This window comes from Rhinatrema bivittatum, chromosome 1 (genome assembly GCF_901001135.1).
Source record: "Rhinatrema bivittatum chromosome 1, aRhiBiv1.1, whole genome shotgun sequence".
NCBI classification, from domain to species: domain Eukaryota; kingdom Metazoa; phylum Chordata; class Amphibia; order Gymnophiona; family Rhinatrematidae; genus Rhinatrema; species Rhinatrema bivittatum.
In genome coordinates, this window is record NC_042615.1 from 751,698,213 (window position 1) to 751,721,221 (window position 23,009).

General features: G+C 47.9%; 1 protein-coding gene across 4 annotated transcripts in view; it reads right to left on the reverse strand.

The window, feature by feature from the left end:
• Positions 1–23,009, reverse strand: part of NIPBL (NIPBL cohesin loading factor) — a 1,214,062-nt gene that overhangs the window by 543,429 nt on the left and 647,624 nt on the right. For all 4 annotated transcript variants that reach the window (XM_029578690.1, XM_029578673.1, XM_029578682.1 and 1 more), the window contains 3 exons: positions 3,452–3,552; positions 1,656–1,791; positions 1,486–1,568 (listed from right to left, as the gene is read on the reverse strand). In XM_029578690.1, the coding sequence (XP_029434550.1) occupies positions 1,486–1,568; positions 1,656–1,791; positions 3,452–3,552 (320 nt within the window). The remainder of the gene's footprint in view (positions 1–1,485; positions 1,569–1,655; positions 1,792–3,451; positions 3,553–23,009) is intronic.

A 23,009-nucleotide genomic window follows, 5' to 3' on the forward strand; every position in this document is an offset into this window, starting at 1 on the left:
AGATAGATGCTGGGTCTAAATAAAGAGGCGCCGTGTCCCTGGGGAGCCCCGTTTGAGGGAGGCTCCCACTTGGGGACGCGAGGTCCGGCATACTGTTCGAGAAGCTGGATCCCGGCACCGGCTGGGGAGGGCCATGGGCTGAATCCCCCAGGGCCTCCTCGCACTGTATACACAAGGCCGTGGCCTCCTCATGCTGCGCAGCTCTGATGTGGCATGCTGGGCAAAGGCCCTGAGCATTGAGCTTCTTCTCCGATGGTGCCATGGCTTGTGTGTGTAAAATACAGGGACTGGATGGCTTAGATATGAGCTCCGGTGCGTTGAAGTTGTGCGCGTAGGTTTGGTATGCGCTCAGGGAGACACGTGCGCTGTTGTGCGCACAGACCGAATTTATGCGCCCGGCACAGTAAGCATGTGGCTATGCGCATCGCTTGTGCGCACGGCACTTGGGTGTGCGACGATGTGCGCACAAGATATTTGTGCGCACGGCTTGCCTCTGTGTGCACGGGTCGGGACAGTGGACAGGGCTGCGAACAGGTTAAGATGGTGAAAGCAACCATGCGGACAATATGGCAACCACCTTGGAGGGTCTGCACGTGGGAGGACCTTCTAGGGCTGATCAACCCGGTAACACTGGCACCGGCTGGCGACCTGTGCGACTCTTCGAACTTCGGAGACCGGAGACTTTTAAAATGTTTTCTACCTTACCTTGTCTCGGCACTTCCCGGTCTCGTTCCGGGAGGTCTCCGGCTGCGGGGGGAGAGGGAAATACCTTCACCGCCGCGCTCGAAGTTGCACCCGTTGCCTCTCAGCCTCATCTGATGTCGGGGGCTAAGTCCACGCCGAGGGTCGGCCACTGGACCGAGGCTTACTTCCGAGGGATCGCGGAAATCACCTCAGGAATTCTCAACTGGGGGAGGGACTCAATGGGTGTCACCACAGGAGAGCGGGGCTCATCTGTAGAGGGAAGATTTCTTCTTGATGTGGTAAATTACTCTAACGCTGTGCGAGCGTGCATAGAGTCCCGAACTGCTATGGAGACGGAAAATACTGAAGAGCTGCACTTCCTGCAGGGTATATGTACTAGGACTGACGTCAGATTGAAACCTGATCCGTCTCCAACTGCTATCAGGAGTACACTATACCCATTGGTCCTGAGTCCATCTGCTACACGCTAGGAAATGTTTCCTAGTTTAGGAATGTTTTGGGTTTTTTACTCGTTATTATAATGTATTTTTAATCTGATTTTCTTCTTTTTTGTATTGTTTGTTTTCTTGTACACTGATTTATTTAGAAAATCAGTATATTAAAAAAAATTGCTGAAAGTCCAAAGATGCAGAACAAAAGTTATGGGCCAAAAAAGTAAATAAAAAGTGGATACCTACCATGTGTTTATTAGATGTTATTAATCAGATGTTGAATCAGTTAATAAATTACCTTTACCAGTATTAATAAACAGATAACTTATGTTAATCTGATAATACTCACTTTTTCAGAAATATAGACAAAAAGTTTTGTGCTGTTCTCATGGCTGTCTCATATGAGTTGGTAATAAGAACATCGTGATCCACCTGAAAGTAACAGCAAGATCACTATATGTATGTAAACAGCTGATTCTGCTTATCAAATGCCACTAAATGGTGTTTTGAATCACTTACTTTTTTGTTTGACGACTCCTCTGAATTAGAATCCTTATTTGATGGTAGGTGCACCACACACTGAATGAGCTGTAGGACGAGTGCAGTCACCATCTGGATGTACATAGGCTCTCCATCCATATCACTGCTATTTAACCTGTCAGAGGAAATATGTTTGCCTCATAACTGTCAGAGAAAAGCATCCCCAACATATAAGGCTTAAGACATTAAAAATATACTAGTTAGAGGAAAGAAGAGAAAGGGTGGGAGGATTTGATAGAACCATTCAAAATAAAATACAGATAGGTCCAATTTTCCACAGAAAAAGAAATTCAAAGACAAAGGGTCATAATATGTTACTGGAGGAAGGAGGCTCAGAAAAAAAACTTTTTTTTTTTTTTTTTTTTACTGAAAGGGGATGGATGCTTGGAATAAACCACCACCAAAGATGGTGGAAGCTAATACTGTAACAGAATTTAAATATATGTGAGACCAGGGCCGGCGCCTAGGGCGCGCCAAAGAGCAGCCACGTGGCAAACAGAAATAGAGACTGTGGCCCTGAGAAGCACACAGTTGGCGCCGAAACAGGTTGGGGGGGGGGGGGGGGGCGCAACACAGGAGTTCCTAGAGCGCCCAATACCCTTGCACTGGCCCTGTGTGACACAAATATACAGGCCGATACAGTACAGTGCGCTCCGTTGGAGCGCACTGTTAGCCTGCTATAGGACGCACGTTTTCCCTTATCCCTTATTCAGTAAGGGGAGGAAAACGCGTGTCCAACCCGCGGCACCTAATAGCGCCCTCAACATGCAAATGCATGTTGATGGCCCTTTAGTTATGCGCGCGGGATACAGAAAGTAAAATGTGCAGCCAAGCCGCACATTTTACTTTCAGAAATTAGCACTGACCTAAAGGTCAGCGCTAATTTCTTCCAGCACCGGGAAAGTGTACAGAAAAGCAGTAAAAACTGCTTTTCTGTGCACCCTCCGACTTAATATCATACGATATTAAGTCGGGGGTCCCGAAGAGTAAAACAAGTAAAAAAAATAAATTAATTAAAAAAAAACTGAATTCGGCCCACTGCTGTCGGGCCGAAAACCGGACGCTCAATTTTGCCGGCGTCTGGTTTCCGAGCCCGTGGCTGTCAGCGGGCTTGAGAACCGATGCCGGCAAAATTGAGCGTCGGCTGTCATACCCACTGACAGCCGCCGCTCCGGGCTAAAAGGAGGCGCTATGGACGTGCTAATGTCCATAGCGCCTCCTTTTGCCCGGATCTACCGCCGGGCCTAATTTAAATACTGCATCACGCGCACCGAGTGGCCAGTGCGCGTGCTGGGAGAGCGGGCATTCGCCCGCTCTCCTGCAGACTTTACTGTATCGGCCTGATAGACAGCAGTGTTGGAACCGGGTTGATTGGCTAGGTAAACGAAAGGGAGCTAGGCTGTACTGAGTGTTGAATTAATGTATGCTCATGTACCCAGGAAGTGAAAACCAAAGAGGGAAGACAACAAACTTAACTGACTTGGACAGTGTATGATATGCTGGAGGCAGTAAAGCTTTTATGGCTCACAGCTGAGAAATATCCTTATTTAATATTTGCAGACTGAAACAACCAGGTATTCTGGGTCAAACTACAGGTCTTATCTGTCATTATCTACTATGGCACTATGCACTAAAAAAAAAAAAAAATCACTGTCCTTATAATGTAAAAATTCAGAATAAAAAAAAAAGGCTGATGGATTTAATCTAAAATCACACAAAATAAAACACAAATGTATCATCTTCTATATGAGTTAGTAATTTATGTTACATTTTACCTGAAGTTCCTCAAACTTCTCTTACTAGTTGGGAGTCGGGCAAGAGAAGTGAAAATCTCTTCTAGAATCAGTTGTCTATGCTTTTCATACCTTGAAAACACCTGTTTAACAGACAAAACAACACAAATGTTACATTTTTCAACATTTTACACTAGTTGGGTGTTCTAAATTGTAGTAGCTTCCATATTTCAGAAAGCCTGAAACCATCTTGCCATCTAATTTATTTTATTTATTTATAGATGAGAATGTATTAGTCTGCACTAATCTTTGCCTGTGCAGTACTACATCCTATGATGTACCTCTCTGGGGTATCAGCACACTGTTTCCATTTCACCTTGAACCACAAAGTCCATCATAAAGAATCATTGGTGTTAGTGTATACCAGTACTCTATATCATTTTTATATTGTTAGGAGGCTCATTGCCAGTCTTGTTTAGACTGATCTCCCAAGGAAAACACTATATAGAGTGTGATGATATGAGAAAGCAATGTTGCTTACCTATAACAGTGCTCTAAAGTCAGTGAATCATCAGTCACACGAGTGACCATTGCCTGGCACCGATGGATTTCTATATATTTATTTTATATGACTGGATTATCTGCTGTTGTCAAGCAGCTTGGAGCTTTCCAGAAATTTCATGGAACTCCCCCCCCCCCCCCCCCCCCACTCACTATGCTCCTGCAGTAGAAAGTGTGCCTCAATTCCATAAATAAGCTCAACTCCACAAGAGGAGGAGAGGGGGTATGGGTGACTGGTGATTCACTAACTTTAGATACATGCTACAATGTAAACAAATTTCGCTTTCTTTGAAGTCGTGAATCAGTCAAGTGAGATTTCCTAGCTAAGGGTTGTCTTCCAACAAAAAGTGAGTAGCTTACCTATAATACACGTTCTCCAAGGACAGCAGGATGTAAGCCCTCACACGTAGTTGATGTCATCCAACAGAGCATGGTGCGGAAAGATTATGAAAAAATTTTGAGAAGCTTTCGGCATATTCAACTGAGCATGCGCAGCATGACTCACACATCACCACACTGCGCAGGTATCCTCAGTTCTTAACATAAACATTTATCTATTTACATAAGAACCAACTTCAAGGAGAGGCAGGCGGGTTCTGTGAGGATTCACATCTTGCTGTCTTTGGAGAACACCTATTACAAGTAAGCAACTTTCGCTTTCTCCAAGAGCAAGAAGGATGTAGGGAATTCCTAGCTACAAACTGCTCTAAAAAAAAAAAAAAAAAAAAAAAAAAAAAAGAAGGTGAACATCAGGAAAATACTGGCAAAACAATGTTTGGTGGTAACTAGTCATTTCTTTCATTTATTCCTTTTTTTTTCTTTAGAGGTAGCCTGGAAAAGAAATAATAGGTACTAGGGAAGATGGCATTATGTTCTAAACCTCAAACAGACTCCACAAGTCCAAACCTACAGTCATGTCGGGAATCCGTATCCAAACAATGAGACATGAATGCATGAAGAGAATGTCCCTTTGCAGCCTTACAAATTTCCTCCACAGAGGCCAATTTCAAGTGGGCTGACGCTGCAGTGGCTCTAACTCTAAACATGCCACACAATATTTAGGTTTACTTGGGCATAACAGGAGGAGATGCAATCTACTATCCAATTAGAAAGTATGAACTTTGCAACAGCAGTTCTAGGTTTATTGGGATCCAAAGCAGCAAAAAGCTGGGTGGATTTTCGAAAGGATTCAGTCTGCTTCAGACAGAAGGCTAAGGTTCTTTTGCAATCCAAACCGTGCACCGCTTGTTCATCTTTGTGGATTTATAGGGGCCGAAGCAATAAAGTGAGCCCAAACTATTGCATCAGTTTACATGTGGTTGGACACACATTTTGGATGCGCTAGACAAGCACCCGATGCAATAAGGAAATTAGCGCATCCAAAATGCGTGCCCATACAAATGTGTAGCTGATAGCGCTCATCACGTGTAAATTCCATGTAGATAAGACTATTAGCTATTACCTCTGAATGCAGAAAATCGCTGGGCGCACAATGTGCACTTTTTAACACGGCAAAATTAACTCCAGCCCCGGAGTTGGTGTTAAATCAATCCATGAGTCAAGGGCTCATTACAAATGATAAAATACTGTCATCTGTGGTTCCTCCTACTTAGTATCATAGTGATACTTAAATCTACTGCTTGCGATGTTTAAGAACAAAGGCTTGATTAAAAAAAAAAAAAATTCTGGACACATAATATTCACACTCCCGGCCGATTTCGCCCCTTGCTATTGTGCCTTTATATTGTATGTGTATACTGGGCGAAATCGACTTGAAGCGGGATAAAACGGATGCTTGTATTGAGCGTCTGTTGCAATTGTGGGTACACAGCCATGTCTCTTGGGCACCCAATGCATTTGAGCACTAGGGATGCATATTTCTTCCCTAGCGCATCCTTTTTAATGCAGCAGCCCATTAAAATATTACATCATGTGCCCAGGAGATGTGGTTGTGCACGTGTTAAGAAAAGAGGCATCTTATTGTATAGGCCCAATAGTCTGGGGAAAAATGTTGGAAGGATGATAGACTAGTTAAGGTAGAAATCCAACACTAATTTAAGGCAGGAACTTAGGATGCATGCACAGAACTGTTAAAAATTAGGTATAAAGTGGATAAGTCACTAGGGCCTGGAGATCAATGACTCTGGATGCTGAAGTCAGCCAACCAAACATTTGATCTTCTAGGTCAGGTGCTTTAGCTCACTGAAATACAAGGAAGCTTTCGGTCAATACCAAATTGAAATCCCATGACTCAAAAAAAAGCTTGATGGAAGTTGTTAACTGACACAAGCAGTCACCAAAAATGTAACAACTAAAGGAAGCACAAAGATGGGTTCACCTTCTACAGGGTGATAAGTGCCAACTGCAGAGATGAACCATAATGGATTAGCCTTCAGACTAGTCTCCAAAAGATGTAGAAGGTCTTCAAGAAGCTTTTGTGTGAACAGGAGAAAGAGTATAGTGCCTTTCCCTCACACCAGAAGGCAAACTTTCTCCATTTAAAACCATTAAATTTCCCAGTGGAATCCTTCCTAGAAGCCAGAAGAATATGACATGCCTCCTCAGGGGCTGATGTAATAAGGTGTGCTCAACAGAGTGCACAGTTTAATCTGTAGTTGTGAGAAAATTATTTTTGTGCAAACTTTACTCTGATACAGCAAGAAGTAAAGTTTGCACACAAAAAAATGTACGCACAAGTTAGTGCCCAATCCCATGATAATGATGGCATTAATTATTATCCCTAATACAGCGTGGTGTGCTGACTCAACTTGTGTTTTCTTAGTGCTGGAAACTTAACTCCACATCAGAGGTGGAGTACATTTTCCAGTACAAGTGTTACCATCTATAGGCAGAAGTTTGTGTATGGTGCTGGGACCTACTTGTGGGATTTATGCACGTAAACAGATTTGTGTGCATAAATCTTTCCTTCCTCTCTTCTTTTTAAGTATTTTTAAAATGATGGCAATCTGGCTCTGTACACCCAGTTATCAAATGGGTGCCATTTGTTGGACATTGCTACCTTGGATGCCCAAGTACAGGCAGCCCTGCTTACAGGAGGAGGAGGAGGGCAGCGGCACTACAGCCAGACATTAGGTCTCCCTTCCTGGGCAGGAGGCTCCACCAGCAGCCAGAAGCCATCGCTGCTTCTGCCATTCAAGCCTGAGGGCTTGGATAGCTGTGAGAGTGCTGCCATGCTCAGGACCCTGCAGCTGTTGAAGCTGCATTTCACTGCTTCCCCTGAGCTTAGCTCTTCCCTCTCCACTTATTGATTTATGCACATAAACAAGCAGAAAACACATGATTTGTGCTTGTCTGCATAAAGTTGTTACTCTATCAATCCCTCCTCCCACCCTCCCCCTGGTTGAGTGCACATGTCAAGTTGGGCTTGCGCACCAGATGCTTTAGCATTCCATTTGTGTACTACATTGGGAGGTTTTTTTTTGTGCAAATTTAAAAACACTGCTGAATTTCAGCATTCAGTTTTATAGCACACCTTATTACATGGGTGCTCCTTTTGGCTTGGAGAGCTGGTACAGACATTTCCAAAAATAAAAATATTACATTTCTCCCCCTTCCCAACCCCCTCACCGATAAGTTAAGTGAATGCAATGCTAGTCTCTCAACATCTGGGAGGTGAGGGCTAGGGACCTGATGTTCAAATGATGCAACATTCCTTGATTCTGAGTGATGAGAGATGGGGAATTGCCCAATATGACTGGATTCCTGATTGACATCTGTAGGAGTGGAAACTAAATCTGTCTTAGTTAGTAGGGGGCTATAAAGATTATGGTTTCCCATCTCTTCTAAATTTTAGCAGGGTTTGTGTTACCTGAGGAATTGCAGAATAAGCATACAGAAGACCCTGGTCCCAATCTAGGGAGAAGGCATCTCAGACAATTTTACAAGTCCCTCTTCTATAGCAGAAGTTCAGAACCATTCTGTTTAGAAGAGATGCAAATAGATCTATCACTGGTGTACCTCCATCCATGGAATATCTGTTCTGCTAATTCTCTATTCAGGGACCAACAGAGAGGTTTCAGAGCCTGACACAACCTGTCTGCTAAGACATTCTCTTTGCTTGTCTAGACAGATTCTTGACACAGAAGGTATAAGCCTGTTCTTCCCTGCTCATTTACTTAGAACATCGCTACCTGATTTCCTGTTTGAATGAGGATAGATATGTTTTCTAATTGATCTCTGAAACCCTTCAGAGCATATCATATCGCCCTTAGCTCTAGGAAATATATCTGATGATGTTTTTCATGAGCAGATCAGATGCCCTGTGTGTGAAGTTCCTCTACATGAGTTTCCCCACCCATGCTGGATGAATTAGTGGTTAGGACAATTTAAACTGGAGAATTTAGAAGGAGATCCCTATGACCAGATTTGATCAAATCTGCCACCAAGGCAGAGAGTCCCCGAGCTGCTGGGTGATCCCACATTGCCTTGGGTCCACTGGGATTGTCACATAAGAAAGTGTGCCAGGGGCGTGACATGTACTGTTAATGCCATGAGTCCCAACAACCTCAACATGTTCCATGCTGATGTTTGCTGATCCTGTTTTATTTCTTCCACTGTGGACATCAATGATCTGATGATCCTTTCCCATGGAAGAAATGCTTTCATCCGAAATATATCTAGTAGAGCTCCTATAAATTCCAAGAGAGTTGACAGGCTCAAATGGGACTTGGGTAATTTATATTTAAATCTTTTCTTTGAAATCATGACAAAGCAAATGTTGCTTACCTGTAAAAGGTGTTCTCACGGGACAGCAGGATGTTAGTCCTCACATATTGTTGACATCACAGGATGGAGCCCAATCACAGAAAACTTCTGTCAAAGTTTCCAGAACTTTGAGTGGCCCCTACTGGGCATGCCCAGCATGGCACTAACCCTGCAGTCAGCAGGGGTCCCCCTTCAGTCTTATTTGAAAGCTACAGGCAGTGCAGAAAAATAAAATAACAAAACGTTATGAACCCAACACCGTGGGGCGGCGGGCGGATTTCGTGAGGACTAACATCCTGCTGTCCTGTGAGAACACCTGTTACAGGTAAGCAACACTTGCTTTCTCACAGGACAAGCAGGATGGTAGTCCTCACATATGGGTGAGTACTAAGCTGAGGATGTCCGAACATGCACCAAATGTACCCAAAGGCGTGCAACAGGCACAACTGGGGTGGAATTTGGCAGAGGGCATCCTGAACCCAACCGGGAAGGTGGAAGGGTGTTGGTACGTCACGTTGTAAACAGGTTACGAAGGACGGACTGGCCGAAGATGGAATCTTGTCTTCCGGCTCTGTCCAAGCAATAGTGGGCTGCAAAGATGTGGAGAGAACTCCAGGTTGCAGCCCTGCAAATGTCAGGAAGCGGCACCGATCGGAGGTATGCTACTGAAGTCGCCATGGCCCTCACAGAGTGTGCTTTAACACTGTCTTGAAATGGAATGCCCGCTTGCTGATAGCAAAAGGATATGCAGTCCGCCAACCAGGAGGAGAGAGTCTGCTTACCTACAGGCTTCCTTAACTTGTTAGGGTGGAAAGAGACAAACAATTGAGTGTTTTCCCTGTGGGCTGCTGTATGGTCTAAGTAAAACACTAGAGCCCGTTTACAGCCAAGGGTATGCAGAGCCTGTTCTCCTGGGTTGGCATGGGGCCGGGAAAAAAGGTAAGCAGTATGATGAATTGATTAAGATGAACATCCGAAAGTACCTTAGGTAAGAATTTCGGGTGAGTGTGGAGTACTACCCGGTCCTGCAGAAGTTTAGTGTAAGGCGGATAGGTAACTAGAGCCTGCAATTTACTAACTCTGCGAGCTGAAGTGATAGCCAAAAGGAAAATCACTTTCCATGTGAGATATCGAAGTTCACAAGAGTGAAGAGGCTTGAATGGTGGTTTCATGAGCCGACCCAGAACTAGATTAAGGTCCCAAGAAGGGACCGGAGGACGTAGTGGAGGCTTGATGTGGAGCAAGCCCTTCAAAAAACGTGTTACAAGGGGTTGTACTGATATAGAGACATCCCCGACACCTTTATGGAAGGCAGCTACCGCACTGACATGCATTCTAATGGAGAAAGTCTTAAAACCTGACTCTGATAGATGCCAGAGATAGTCCAGAAATTTCGAGATTGGACAGGAAAAAGGGTCAAGGGACTGAGAAGAGCACCATGAAGTGAACCTTTTCCTTTTGTAAGAGTAAGCTTTTCTCGTGGAAGGCTTCCGTGAAGCAATCAAGACACGGGAAACTGGCTCAGAAAGGTTACGTGGTTGAAGAATTAATCTTTCAACATCCATGCTGTCAGGGACAAGGCTTGAAGATTGGGATGTCGTAGGCACCTGTCGTTTTGAGTGATCAGAAGCGGGTCCTTTCCCAAGGGAATGTGCCTGCGGATGGAAAGATCCTGAAGTATTGGAAACCACACTTGGCGTGGCCAGAGAGGTGCTAACAGGATCATGGTTTCCTTGTCCTGATGTAACTTCACGAAAGTCTTTGAGAGAAGAGGAAGTGGAGGAAATGCGTAGAGCAGACCGGTTGCCCAAGAGAGGGAGAATGCTTCTCTGGGTTGAGAGTGTTTGCTGCGAATGAGAGAGCAATAGTTCTCCACTTTGAGGTTTTGTGGGGACGCAAAGAGGTCTATCCGAAGAGAACCTCATTGTTGGAAAATGGAGAGATTACTTACCTGATAATCTCGTTTTCCTTAGTGTAGACAGATGGACTCATTACAAATGGGTATAGTGTGCTCGTGCTAGTGGTTGGAGACAGATCTGACGTCAGCACGTGGTACATATACCCCTGCAGGAAGTGCAGCAACTCAGTAATCTTCCTTGCAAAAGCTTCATGGATATATGTGTGACTGACCAATTGATTAACGAAACATGATTAACCTGACCGATTGATAGTAGCTGGAGACCGCCAGTGTACTCAACTGGAAGGCGTCGACACCCGGTAGGGTGGATGCCCTATGTAAGAAAAATATGGCTTACCTCGAATTGGTGAAAACCCCATGTCTATCGGCAGCCGGGCGGGATGCGGAGTCCATCTGTCTACACTAAGGAAAACGAGATTATCAGGTAAGTAATCTCTCCATTTCCTAGCGTGTAGCAGATGGACTCATTACAAATGGGATGTACAAAAGCTACTCCCGGACTGGGTGGGAGGCTGCCCGAGGTCCGTTTAGGATTGCCCTTGCAAATGGTGTATCCTCCCTGGCCTGGACGTCCAGACGGTAGAACCTGGAGAAGGTATAGAGGGAGGACCACGTTGCCGCTTTACATATCTCTGCAGGCGACAGCATCCTAGTTTCTGCCCAGGAGGCCGCTTGGGCTCTGGTAGAGTGAGCCTTGACCCGTAGAGGCGGTTGTTTCCCCGCTTCTACGTAGGCCGCCTTGATAACTTCCTTGATCCAGCGGGCAGTAGTCGGCCGTGAGGCCGCTTCTCCTTGCTTCTTCCCACTATGGAGGACGAACAGGTGGTCCCGTCTTCCGTACTGCTTCCGACATTTCCAGTTATCTGGACAGCAGCCTGCCGATGTCGAGATGGCGCAGTATTCGACCTTCTTCCAACTTCTTCAAACCTTCCGTGGTTGGCAAGGATATGGTTTGGTTGAGGTGGAAGTGTGAGACTACATTAGGTAAGAAGGAAGGAACTGTGCGAAGATGGATAGCCCCTGGAATGATTCTGAGAAACGGATCGCGGCAGGACAGCGCTTGTAGCTCTGAGATGCGGCGTGCTGAGCATACGGCCAGCAAGAACACCATCTTCAAGGTTAACAAACGGAGGGTCAGGCCTCGAAGAGGTCTGAAGGCAGGTCCCGCTAGGAATTCCAAGACTAGGTTGAGGTTCCACAGGGGCACTGGCCACTTCAGTGGCGGGCGGATGTGTTTGACTCCTTTCAAGAAACGTGAAATGTCTGGGTGTGTGGCAATGCTGTTGCCGGCACTCCTGGGGCCGTAGCAGGATAGCGCTGCCACCTGAACCTTGATTGAACTGAGGGACAGACCCTTCTGAAGTCCATCTTGCAGGAAATCCAGAATGATGGGGATTCTAGCGGCATGCGGATTGGTGCTGCGAGTTTCGCACCAGGCTTCAAATACTCTCCAGATCCTTATATAAGTTAGTGATGTGGAGAACTTGCGTGCTCGGAGGAGTGTATCTATTACCGGCCCCGAGTATCTCCTTTTCTTCAGTCTTGCCCTCTCAATGGCCAGACCGTAAGAGAGAATTGAGCTGGATTCTCGTGGAGGATGGGACCTTGTCGCAGCAGGTACCTGTGAGGGGGCAGGGGTAGAGGATCCCCTGCCAGTAGTCTTCTCATGTCTGCGTACCATGATCTTCTTGGCCAGTCCGGGGCCACCAGAAGAACTAGGCCTCTGTGCCGCTGAATCTTGCTTATAATGGCACCCAGCAGGGGCCATGGGGGAAAGACATATAGCAGGATCCCCGGAGGCCATGGCTGCACCAGGGCATCGATCCCGTGGGATAGAGGATCTCGCCTGCGACTGAAGTATCTGGGAACTTGAGCGTTGGACCTGTCGGCTAGTAGGTCCATGCCCGGGGTCCCCCACTGATCCACAATCATCTGGAAGGCCGTGGGTGACAGCTGCCATTCCCCCGGGTTTAGGCTTTCTCTGCTGAGGAAGTCTGCCGTGGCGTTGTCCTTTCCGGGAATGTGGATGGCGGAGATGTCCTGGAGATTTGCTTCCGCCCAAGCCATCAGGGGGGCTATTTCTAAGGATACCTGTAGGCTTCTGGTTCCGCCCTGTCGGTTGATGTATGCCACCGTGGTGGCGTTGTCAGATATCATTCTGTTTCGAAGTCTGTGGGCAAATCGCAGGCAGGCTAACTGGACTGCCCGTGCCTCTAGTCGGTTGATGTTCCACCCCGACTCTTCTCTGTTCCACCGCCCCTGAGCGGTTAGCTCTTCGCAGTGTGCTCCCCAGCCGCTCAGGCTGGCATCTGTAGTGAGCAGGGTCCAGGTTGGGGAGGACATCCTTGACCCCCGGCTCGTGTGGCTGGGCTGCAGCCACCACCGTAACTGATTCCGTACTCTGGCCGGTAGAGGTAGATGCACGGTGTAGTTCTGTAATCGTGGGCGCCACCGAGATAGGAGGGCGCGCTGTAAGGGTCTCATATGAGCCCGTGCCCATGGTATCACTTCCAGAGTGGAGGCCATTAGGCCGAGGACCTGTAGGTAATCCCAAGCTGTGGGCCGAGTGGTGCTCAGCAGATTCTGCAAGCGATCCCGGAGTTTTGATTTCCTCTTGGAGGTCAGGCTGATCTTGTCTTGCTGGGTGTCGAATCGGACTCCTAGGTATTCCAGCGACTGCGAAGGCTGTAGGGAACTCTTGTTTATGTTGACTACCCATCCTAGGCTTTCCAGAAGAGATATAACTCTGTTGGTTGCCCGGTGGCTCTCCGGCGACTTTGCCCTGATCAGCCAATCGTCTAGGTAGGGATGGACGAGAATGCCTTCCTTCCTGAGTGACGCCGCCACCACTACTATTACCTTGGTAAAGGTCCTTGGCGCGGTGGCTAACCAGAAGGGTAGAGCCCGGAACTGAAAGTGCTGATCCAGGACTTTGAAGCGTAAGTAACGCTGGTGATCCCGATGAATTGGGATATGCAAATAGGCCTCTGAGAGATCCAGGGATGTGAGATACTCCCCTGGCTGTATTGCACTTCGGACTGACCGCAGAGTTTCCATGCGAAATCCCGGGACCCGTAAGTGCCGGTTGACTGACTTGAGGTCCAGGACGGGTCTGAAGGTGCCCCCCCTTCTTGGGGACAATGAAATAAATGGAGTAATGCCCAGAATTTATGTACCATGCAGGCACTGGGATTATGGCTTTTAGGGACAGGAGTCTCTCCAAGGTAGCTGCCAGCGCCGCCCTCTTGAGGGGCGGACAACGCGATTCCACAAACTTGTCTGGAGGGAGATGAAGAAAGTCCAAGTAATACCCTTCCCGGACAATGGCGAGGACCCACTGGTCCGAAGTAATCTCGACCCACCTGTAGTAAAATAGGGTTAGCCTGCCCCCTATGACTTCTTCCCCCAGATGGGTCGGCTGATTCTTGTAAGGCGAGTCTTGGAGGAGGAGGAGTCGGCCGACCAATTTCGTAACCAGAGGTGTCTTCTGGCTGCCACTGAGGATGACACTCCCTTGGCTGCTGTACGGACGAGGTCGGAGGCAGCATCAGTGAGGAACGAGAGGGCTGATTCCATTTCTTCTCCCGGGATGTCGTTCCTGGCTTGTGATAAGCAGGAGCGCGTCACCACGGTGCAGCAGGTCGCAATTCATAGGGACTTGGCTGCTACCTCAAAGGCTTGTTTCAGAATGGCATCCAGGCGCCGGTCATGTGCATCCTTGAGGGCCGCCCCTCCCTCCACCGGAATGGTGGTGTGCTTCACAATTGCGCTAACTATGGCGTCTACCATCGGGCATGCCAGCAGCTCCTTGGTTGCCGGGTCTAGGGGATACATGCTAGACAAAGCCCAACCCCCTTTGAATGAAGCCTCCGGCGCATTCCATTCCAGATGAGCCGTTTGACGCAGGCCCTCTAGCAGGGGGTTCATCCTAGGTTCCCCTGGGGTGCCCTGGCCCGGGATAGCCAGCTCCGACAGGCATTGAGAGACCAGGTCTGGAAGATCCTCCTTAGGAAAGAAGCGTCTCATGGTTCGATACGGCTCTATCCCCGAGGGGAGTTCTCCCTCCTCGGGGGGCTCGCCCTCTTCCTCAGAGTAATCAGAGTCCCCATAAGTGGGGCTTCCGGGTGGCGGGTGGCCATGCGTAGGTCTGGAAGGTCCCGGGGCAGGGTCATCTGGTACGTATGGGTCCGGTCGGGGATCAGACTGCATCTTGACGAAGGCATGAATCCCCTTGAATAATTCCACCCAGGAGAGTGAAGCAGGTTCTAGCCGTAGGGGCACCTGGTCTGTGGGGTTCCCTGGCTGCTCACCGCGGCCTGCTAGGTTTGGGGTGTTCCCTGAGGAACTGGCAGTCAAACTGGGCTGAGACCGGCCCTGTCCTGGAATTCCCAGGGCCTCCTCACATTCGGCACATAGGGAGTCTGCTTCCTCGCTCTGTGTGGCTCTGAGGTAGCATGCTGAGCAGAGGCCTAGAGCTCTTATGCCTGAATCTGGAGGTGCCGGCTCTGCGGACGCATGGGCTCTCATACGCTCCATCGCGTCTGTGATCTCCTATCAATGAGCGCCTATAAATGAGAGCCGATGAATGTGCGTCTATGAACTCGCGCCTATCAGCGTGCGCTTAGTAACGCTTAACAATGCGCTTAGCAATGTGCGCGTATCAACGTGCGCTTAGCAATGGGAGCCCAAATATTTTCGGGCGCCTAACATACACGCCCGTCACCCCACTTAGATCGAGGCGGCGAACCAGGGCAGATGGCGACGGCGAGCAGGCAGGCAAGATGGCGACCTCTTTGGCGGGCTGCCACGAAGGCAGATCCTGTTAATCCTCGCTCTTCGGAGACCAGTAAAGTAAAGATGTACGCCTTACCTGATCTTCGGTGCTTCCCGGCTGCGACCCGGGCAGTCTCCGGCTGCGGGGGGAGAGGGTAAGTACCGTCACTGCCGCGCTCGAGGAAGTGCACCCGCTGCCTCTAAGCCGCGCCTGAACTCGTCTCGCTCGGGGGCTAAGTCCTCACCGGGACCGAGGCTGCCTCTATGCAGCGCCCGAGCCCTTCTCACTTGGGGGCAAGGTGCCTGCCGCGATCCGGCCACCGGACCGAGGCGCTTACCTCCGAGGGACCATGGAAATCACCTCGGGAAACTCAACTGGAGGAGTGCAGGGCTCGTCTTCAGGTAGGATGTCTTCTAAGAATTTAGTCGTTATAATTTGGAAAAACGCTCAGCGAGCGTAAGGTAGCTCCAAACTGCTTTGGAGACGGAAATTACTGAGTTGCTGCACTTCCTGCAGGAGTATATGTACCACGTGCTGACGTCAGATCCATCTCCAACTGCTAGCACAAGCACACTATACCCATTTGTAGTGAGTCCATCTGCTACACGCTAGGAAATGGAGTTCGCTACAGAGGGGTTGAGAGACCACTCGTGCGGTCGAAAGACGCGACTCAGCTTGTCTGCGAGGACATTGTCCACTCTCGGTAACCAGGTGGCCCTGAGGTACATTGAATGGGAGAGAGCTTCCTCCCAAATCTGCGCAGCTTCCTGACACAGAAGGAAGGAGCCTGTGCCTCCCTGTTTGTTGATGTACCACATTGCCACCTGGTTGTCCGTCTGAATCAGAATGACTTGATTTGAGAGGTGATCCTGAAAAGCCCTGAGAGCATATCTGATTGCTCGAAGTTCCAGGAAATTTATTTGGTGTTTGGCTTCCTCTGGAGACCAAGAGCCTTGTGTTTGCAGATTGGTTACATGGGCTCCCCACCCGAGGTTGGAAGCATCGGTGGTGAGAACGATTTGAGGGTTTGGAACCTGGAAGGGCAATCCCTGGAGGAGATTGGTCTGATTTTTCCACCAGGCGAGAGACAGACGGAGTGAGTCGGTTATGCGGACAATGGCTGACAGAGGCTGAATAGCTTGAGTCCATTGAGACCTCAGAGTCCAGTGCATGAGTCTCATGGCCAAGCGGGCCATTGGTGTGACATGGACTGAGGATGCCATGTGTCCGAGAAGAACGAGAAATTGGCGTGCAGTCGCGGAGTGCTGAGACTGCAGCTGGTGAGCAAGGGACGCAAGAGTCAGTGCTCGTTGTCGAGGTAGGAAAGCTTTTGCCTGTAAGGTGTCCAAGTCTGCCCCAATGAATGATAAGGTTTGAGATGGGACTAAGTAGGATTTGTCGTAGTTGACGAGAAATCCTAGCGAAACTAGAGTGTGTAAGTTTAGATTGAGGGACGACAGAGCAGCTTGCTGAGTGGGAGCCCTGATTAACCAGTCGTCCAGATAGGGGTAGACGTGAACACCTTGTGTCCTGAGGAAAGCTGCGACAACTACGAGGCATTTTGTAAAGACTCGTGGTGCAGACGCTAGGCCGAATGGGAGCATATGATATTGATAGTGTTTGTGGCTTACTAGAAACTTCAGGTACTTGCGATGAGCTGGAGTTATTGCATGTGGGTGTATGCGTCCTGGAGGTCCAGAGAGCAGAGCCAGTCTCCTCTTTGTAGAAGAGGTAGAAGCGATCCCAAAGTGACCATCTTGAACTTTTCTCGTTGAAGGTACTTGTTGAGGGCCCGTAAGACTAGAATAGGACGGATACCTCCTGATTTTTGGGGGATTAGGAAGTGCCGGGAATAGAACCCTAGGCCTTGCTGAGAGTATGGAACGGGTTCTATTGCTCTTGACTGGAGAAGGAGGGAAACCTCTTGATCCAGAAGAATGGAGAGTTCGGATGTTCTCCACGTCGGTAGAGGTGTGGAGTCTGGTGGCAGGGCGAGAAAGTTCAGATGGTAATCCTGAGTAATGACTGCCAATACCCATTGGTCGGATGTGATTGAATGCCACAAGTTGTCTGTTGAAGTATCATCACCCCAGGTATCATAAGGATCAGTACCTGTTCCTCTAGGAACTAGAGGGGGACAGGGTGGTTGGATACCCGAAGGTCCCGGTGTAGGCTCCGAAGGAATCTGAGGAATTACCGGAGGCACCGATGATGGCATCGAAGGTGCCGGTGCAGGCAACGAGGGCATCGATGGATGACTCGGGGGTGCCGATGGACGTATCGGCACTGATGGATGGGTTGGTGGCAAGGGACGTATTGGCATCGATGGCTGAGGCAGAACTCCCGATGGAGGGATGAGTAACGGTGTTTCTCCTCCCGATGATGCTGTCAGTGGGGAGGGCATCGGAGTCATCGGAGACCCAGGATCCATCGATGGAAAAGTGGCCATAAGAGCTTCCATCCTGGATAGCAGCAGTGCTAGCACTGCCGGAATCGGGTCGATAACCGGTTCCACAGGCAGTACCGGTGTCGGTGCAGGAGGAACCCTGAAGACGTTGCATCGCCTTGTTGATGGCCTCCTGAACCATCCGGTCCAGGAGACCTGGAGCAAGCAGCCCCGGCTCCGGAACAGAAGAAGGAGGCAGAGGCATAGCCGGAGGGACCACCATAAAAGGCGGAGTCGCGGCTCCCGATCGGGTGAGGGTGGCCTTGGTGACCCGGTCGCAGGAATGGTCGGTGCCTTTTCTGGACGGGGTCTCTTCGACAGCGGCTCGGACGATGGCGAGGTCCATGATTTCGCTCCCTTGATGGTCCAAGTCTTACGGTGTCGATGGCGATGTTTCTCCCTGCGATCCTCTCGATCCTGAGAGGGAGTAGAGGGTGTAGATGGCCGAGAAGTCGTCGATGCCAGTCGGTCACCAGTTGGTGGTCGATGCTGGCGCGAAGTTGACTGTGCCGGGTCCGACAACGTCGATGCAATTGACGGAGTCGGGGTTTGAGCATGGAAGAGAAGCTCCATCTTCTCCATTCTGGCCTTGCGACCCTTCGGTGTCATTAAGGCACATTTGGTGCAGGTCAAGACATCATGCTCGTGTCCTAGGCACATTACACAGACTTTATGGGGGTCTGTGATAGACATGGTGCGAGTACAGTCTGGGCACAGACGAAACCCCGACACCATAGCAAAAATCGAGCTGTGGTACGGTCGACAGCCAGTAGGCCGCAAGGGCCAAACTCGACGGTAATCGACGGGAAACAGGTAAAAAGTTACCGGAGTACCGCGGACTGAGAAAAATTAGAGGAGGGACCCCTGTGGGACAACTTAACTTTAAGTAATTCTGTGAGGAAAATTCCTGTCTGTAATCTCTTCAGAGCTGCTTTACCGCGAGGCTACTGCTGCGTGAAAAAAAGAAGACTGAAGGGGGACCCCTGCTGGCTGCAGGATTAGTGCCATGCTGGGCATGCCCAGTAGGGGCCAGTCCAAGTTCTGGAAACTTTGACAGAGGTTTTCCATGATTGGCTCCATCCTGTGATGTCACCCATATGTGAGGACTACCATCCTGCTTGTCCTGTGAGAAAAATATATACATCTAGGTGTGTGTGTGTGTAGGTGCTCTTAGTACGCACATATATAGTACAAACAAATTTTCCATTGCTTCAAAATACAGACATACAACATATGAAGTCTCCTCTAGGGACTTGGGGTAATTTATGACAAACCCTAGAACTCCAGCAACCTGAATAGTTTTGCTCTTTGAGTCTATGACCCCTTTTTGAGATGTGCTCTTGGCCAGCCAATCTTCCAGATAGGGAAATAGGTGAATCCACAACATGTGTAGATGTGCAACTACCACAAGATATTTTGTGAACACACATGGTGCTGATACTATGCCAAAGGGCAGTATGTGATATTGGATGTGGTGTTTCCCTAGTACAATCTGAGGTACTTCCTGTGACATGGAAATACATCTATGTGGGTGTGAGCATCTTTTAAATCCAGAGAGCATAGCCAGTGCCCTTTTTCTAGCAATGGGAACAAAATATCTGGGGAAATCATCTTGAACTTTTCCTTTACCAGGAATCTGTACAAAGACCTTAGGTCTAGGAGGGATGGAGTCTCCTTGTTCTCTTAAAGACCAGGAAGTACTTGGAATAAAATCCCTGCCCTCTTTCCTCTGATGGAATGGGTTTGAACACATTGTCCTCAAAGAGGGAGAATTCCTTTAATAGTAGTTATAACCTATATCCAATTCCAAATTACGCTGAAAATCCAAATGTGCAAGGTTATTCTGAGCCAACAGTTTATGTAAAATCTCAGCTTTCTCTCAAAAGAAAACTTCTCTGGCACAGATACTATGTAGTTTCTACTTCTTGAATCTGGGAACCTGAGGAGGAATTGGTCGCTGAAGATTTTAGCGAGGACTGTTTTTGTAGAATGTAGACCATACTGGAGTGGACTGAGAACAGCTTGAGATGAAAGTCAGTCCAGACAATGAAGATAAATGACTTGTTCAAATAGTTTGGATGGGAAAAGGAAAAGGGAGATTGGACGGTCTTTAGTAGGGTTAGTGGAGTTCAGTGAGGGTTTTTTGAGGCGTGGTGTTTGAAGGCTGCAGGAACAGTTGCAGTGTAAAGTGACAGACTGAAGATGTGACAGATGGAGGAGATGATGGCAGTGGAGTCAGGGTTCAGTAGCTGGCTGAGAATGGGGTCAGAGAAGAGGAGAAGATGCGCAGTTTCCTCCTCTGTGATCTCAGAAAAGAAAGAAAAGGTGGCAGTAGTCAAAAAATGTGAGAAGGAATAAAGTAGGGGAGAGGGAAATGACCTGGTGGAGAATTCAAGATAGTGGCATAGCCATGTGTGGGCAGTGACCCACCCACTTTGGGTTCAGGCCCACCAAAACAGGGCTGCCTGACACTGCATGAACGCAATTATCCCACCTCCTACGGGCACATGAGCAGGACTGCGGTGGTGTGCTGATAACATTCCTGTGGGGATCCCAACCCTGGTGAGCTGAAGATTACAACAGTGCGACAGACAACAGGAGGTGAGGGAGGCAGTCAGTGAAAGGGAAGGGGAGTGAGAATGTCCCACTCCCTCACTTCCTCTCCCCATTCCTTCCCATTGCCTCACTGAATAAGTGAAAGGAAAGGGAAGGGAGGGGCTTGTGAGTAAAAGGAGGTGTGAGTGAGAAGGAAGAGAAGGGAATTAGTGAGAGGGGAAGGAAGCAAAGGGGATGAGTGCGAGGGGAGGGAAGTGAGTAGGCTTGAGTAAAAGGAAGAGAAGAGGGATGAGTGAGAGGGGAGTGAAGAAAAGGGAATGGAGGAGGAGTGAGAGGGAAGGGAAAAAATGAGAAGGTAGGAGTGAGAGGGAAGGAACCGGAACAATGCTGGCAGTGAGAGGATGACTGTGAAACTGCTGGGAAAGGGGGGCAGTGAGAGCTGAGTGTGAAACTGCTGAGAATGGGTACAGGGAAGGGTAAGTGTGAGACATCTCTCTTGTGTGTATGTATGAGAGCATGGGGTTGGGGAGTGCTTGTTTGTGAACTTGAAAGCATGTGCGTGTGTGTGTGTGTGTGTGTGAGCCTGTGAGGGAAAGTATGTAAGAGTGAGAGCTTGTGTATGAGAGATCCATTCCTGGATCTCTGCCTACTTATCAGCCATTGCTGCCTGGATGTCTGCCGACATCTTAAACTCTACTGTATTTGAAAAAAACCTCTTGAAGTGAGGAAAAAACCAAATAACAAACACATATATACTAATTTCTCACTGGATGTGGGACATATGGAAACAGATTTACTGTGATAGTCTAGCAACCATCATAATGCACTGGGTTCCAGGAAATGTACCGGATAACCCATAAGAGCTGAAAGCTTCTATGTGCAGAAAGATATAATCATCGGTTGCTTTGGAATAAAGTATAATGTCTTATTAAGCTAGACACTTGATTAACTTGTGAGTTAGAATCATACTTAGCTTAAATATCAATATTGAGTGCCGCTGAATGCCGCATTCTCAATATTGAGTGCCGCTGAATGCCGCGTTCTCAATATTGAGTGCCGCTGATTGCCGCGTCGTGCTGTAGTCAGAAAAGGATTCCTCGCAGGTCCGCAGTTATATCTCCCGTATAGGGCTGTTGAGTAGGAATCCTGTCAAAAGTTCCCTTTCTGGTAAACTTTGGACGCTCGCTGTCAAAATACCAGACGCTGCAGAGTTTCGGAGTATCTTCCTTCTTCAGGGGTACAGCAAGCTTATGAATGTGACAGATTTTATGCACATACTGTAATCATGTATGTAAAAGGTGTGCGGCTTCTTCTGGTAAGTTATATGCGATCAGCGCTTAATTTAAAGGTCCTTCCTGTCAAAACAGGGGCTGTCAAAGCGTCTGATTACAGTATGTGCATAAAATCTGTCGCATTCATAAGCTTGCTGTATGCCTGAGGAAGGAAGATATTCTGAAACTCTGCAGCGTCGGGTGTTTTGACAGCGAGTGTCCAAAGTTTACCAGAAAGGGAACTTTTGACAGGATTCCTACTCAACAGCCCTATACGGGAGATATAACCGGACCTGCGAGGAATCCTTTTCTGAGTACAGCACGATGCGGCATTTCATATTGAGAACACGGCATTCAGCTGCACTCAATATTGATATTTAAGCTAAGTATGATTCTAACTCTCAAGTTAATCAAGTGTCTAGCTTAATAAGAGACATTATACTTTATTCCAAAGCAACCGATGATTATATCTTTCTGCACATAGAAGCTTTCAGCTCTTATGGGTTATCCGGTACATTTCCTGGAACCCAGTGCACTATGATGGTTGCTGGACTATCACAGTAAATCTGTTTCCATATGTCCCACATCCAGTGAGAAATTAGTATATATGTGTTTATGACATCTTAAACTCAACATGGTTAAGACGGAGCTCCTTATCTTTCCCCCCAAGCCTACCTCCCCCTTCCCTCCTTTCTCTGTTTCTGTGGATAACATATTCATCATCCCTGTCCCATCAGCCCATAACCTTTGAGTCCTCTTCAACTCCTCTCTCTTCTTCTCTAGGCATATCCAAAACACTGCTAAAACGTGCCATTACTTTCTTAATAACATTGCCAAAACCTGTCCTTTTCTTTCTGAACACACTACCAGAACCTTTATCCACTCTCTCATCTCCTCTAGCTTAGACTATTGCAACCTGCTCCTCACAGGTCTCCTAGCAAGCCATCTCGCTCCATTGCAATCTGTCCTAAAATCAGTTGATTAACTTATCTTTCGCCCCAAAGTCGCTATGCTCACATAACGCCTCTTCTGAAGTCACTGCATTGACAGTATGGGATAGACTACAGGAGCAAATTATTTCCTTCTGAACATCCAAGCTGTGAGGATGAGAGCCTAGAGATATTTTGTAAAGGCTCACAGAACTGATGCAATGTAAAAAGGCAGTATGCAGTACTGGAATGGTGTTTTCCTATGAAAAATCACAGATACTTCCTATTATTTGCATGTATCTATATGATAGCTTGAGCTTCCTTCAAATGCAGAAAACAGTCTTTATTGTTAAAAAAGGGGCACTAAGACTCTTACCTTGAACTCTCAAGAAATATTTGTAAAAGGATCTGAGGTGAGAC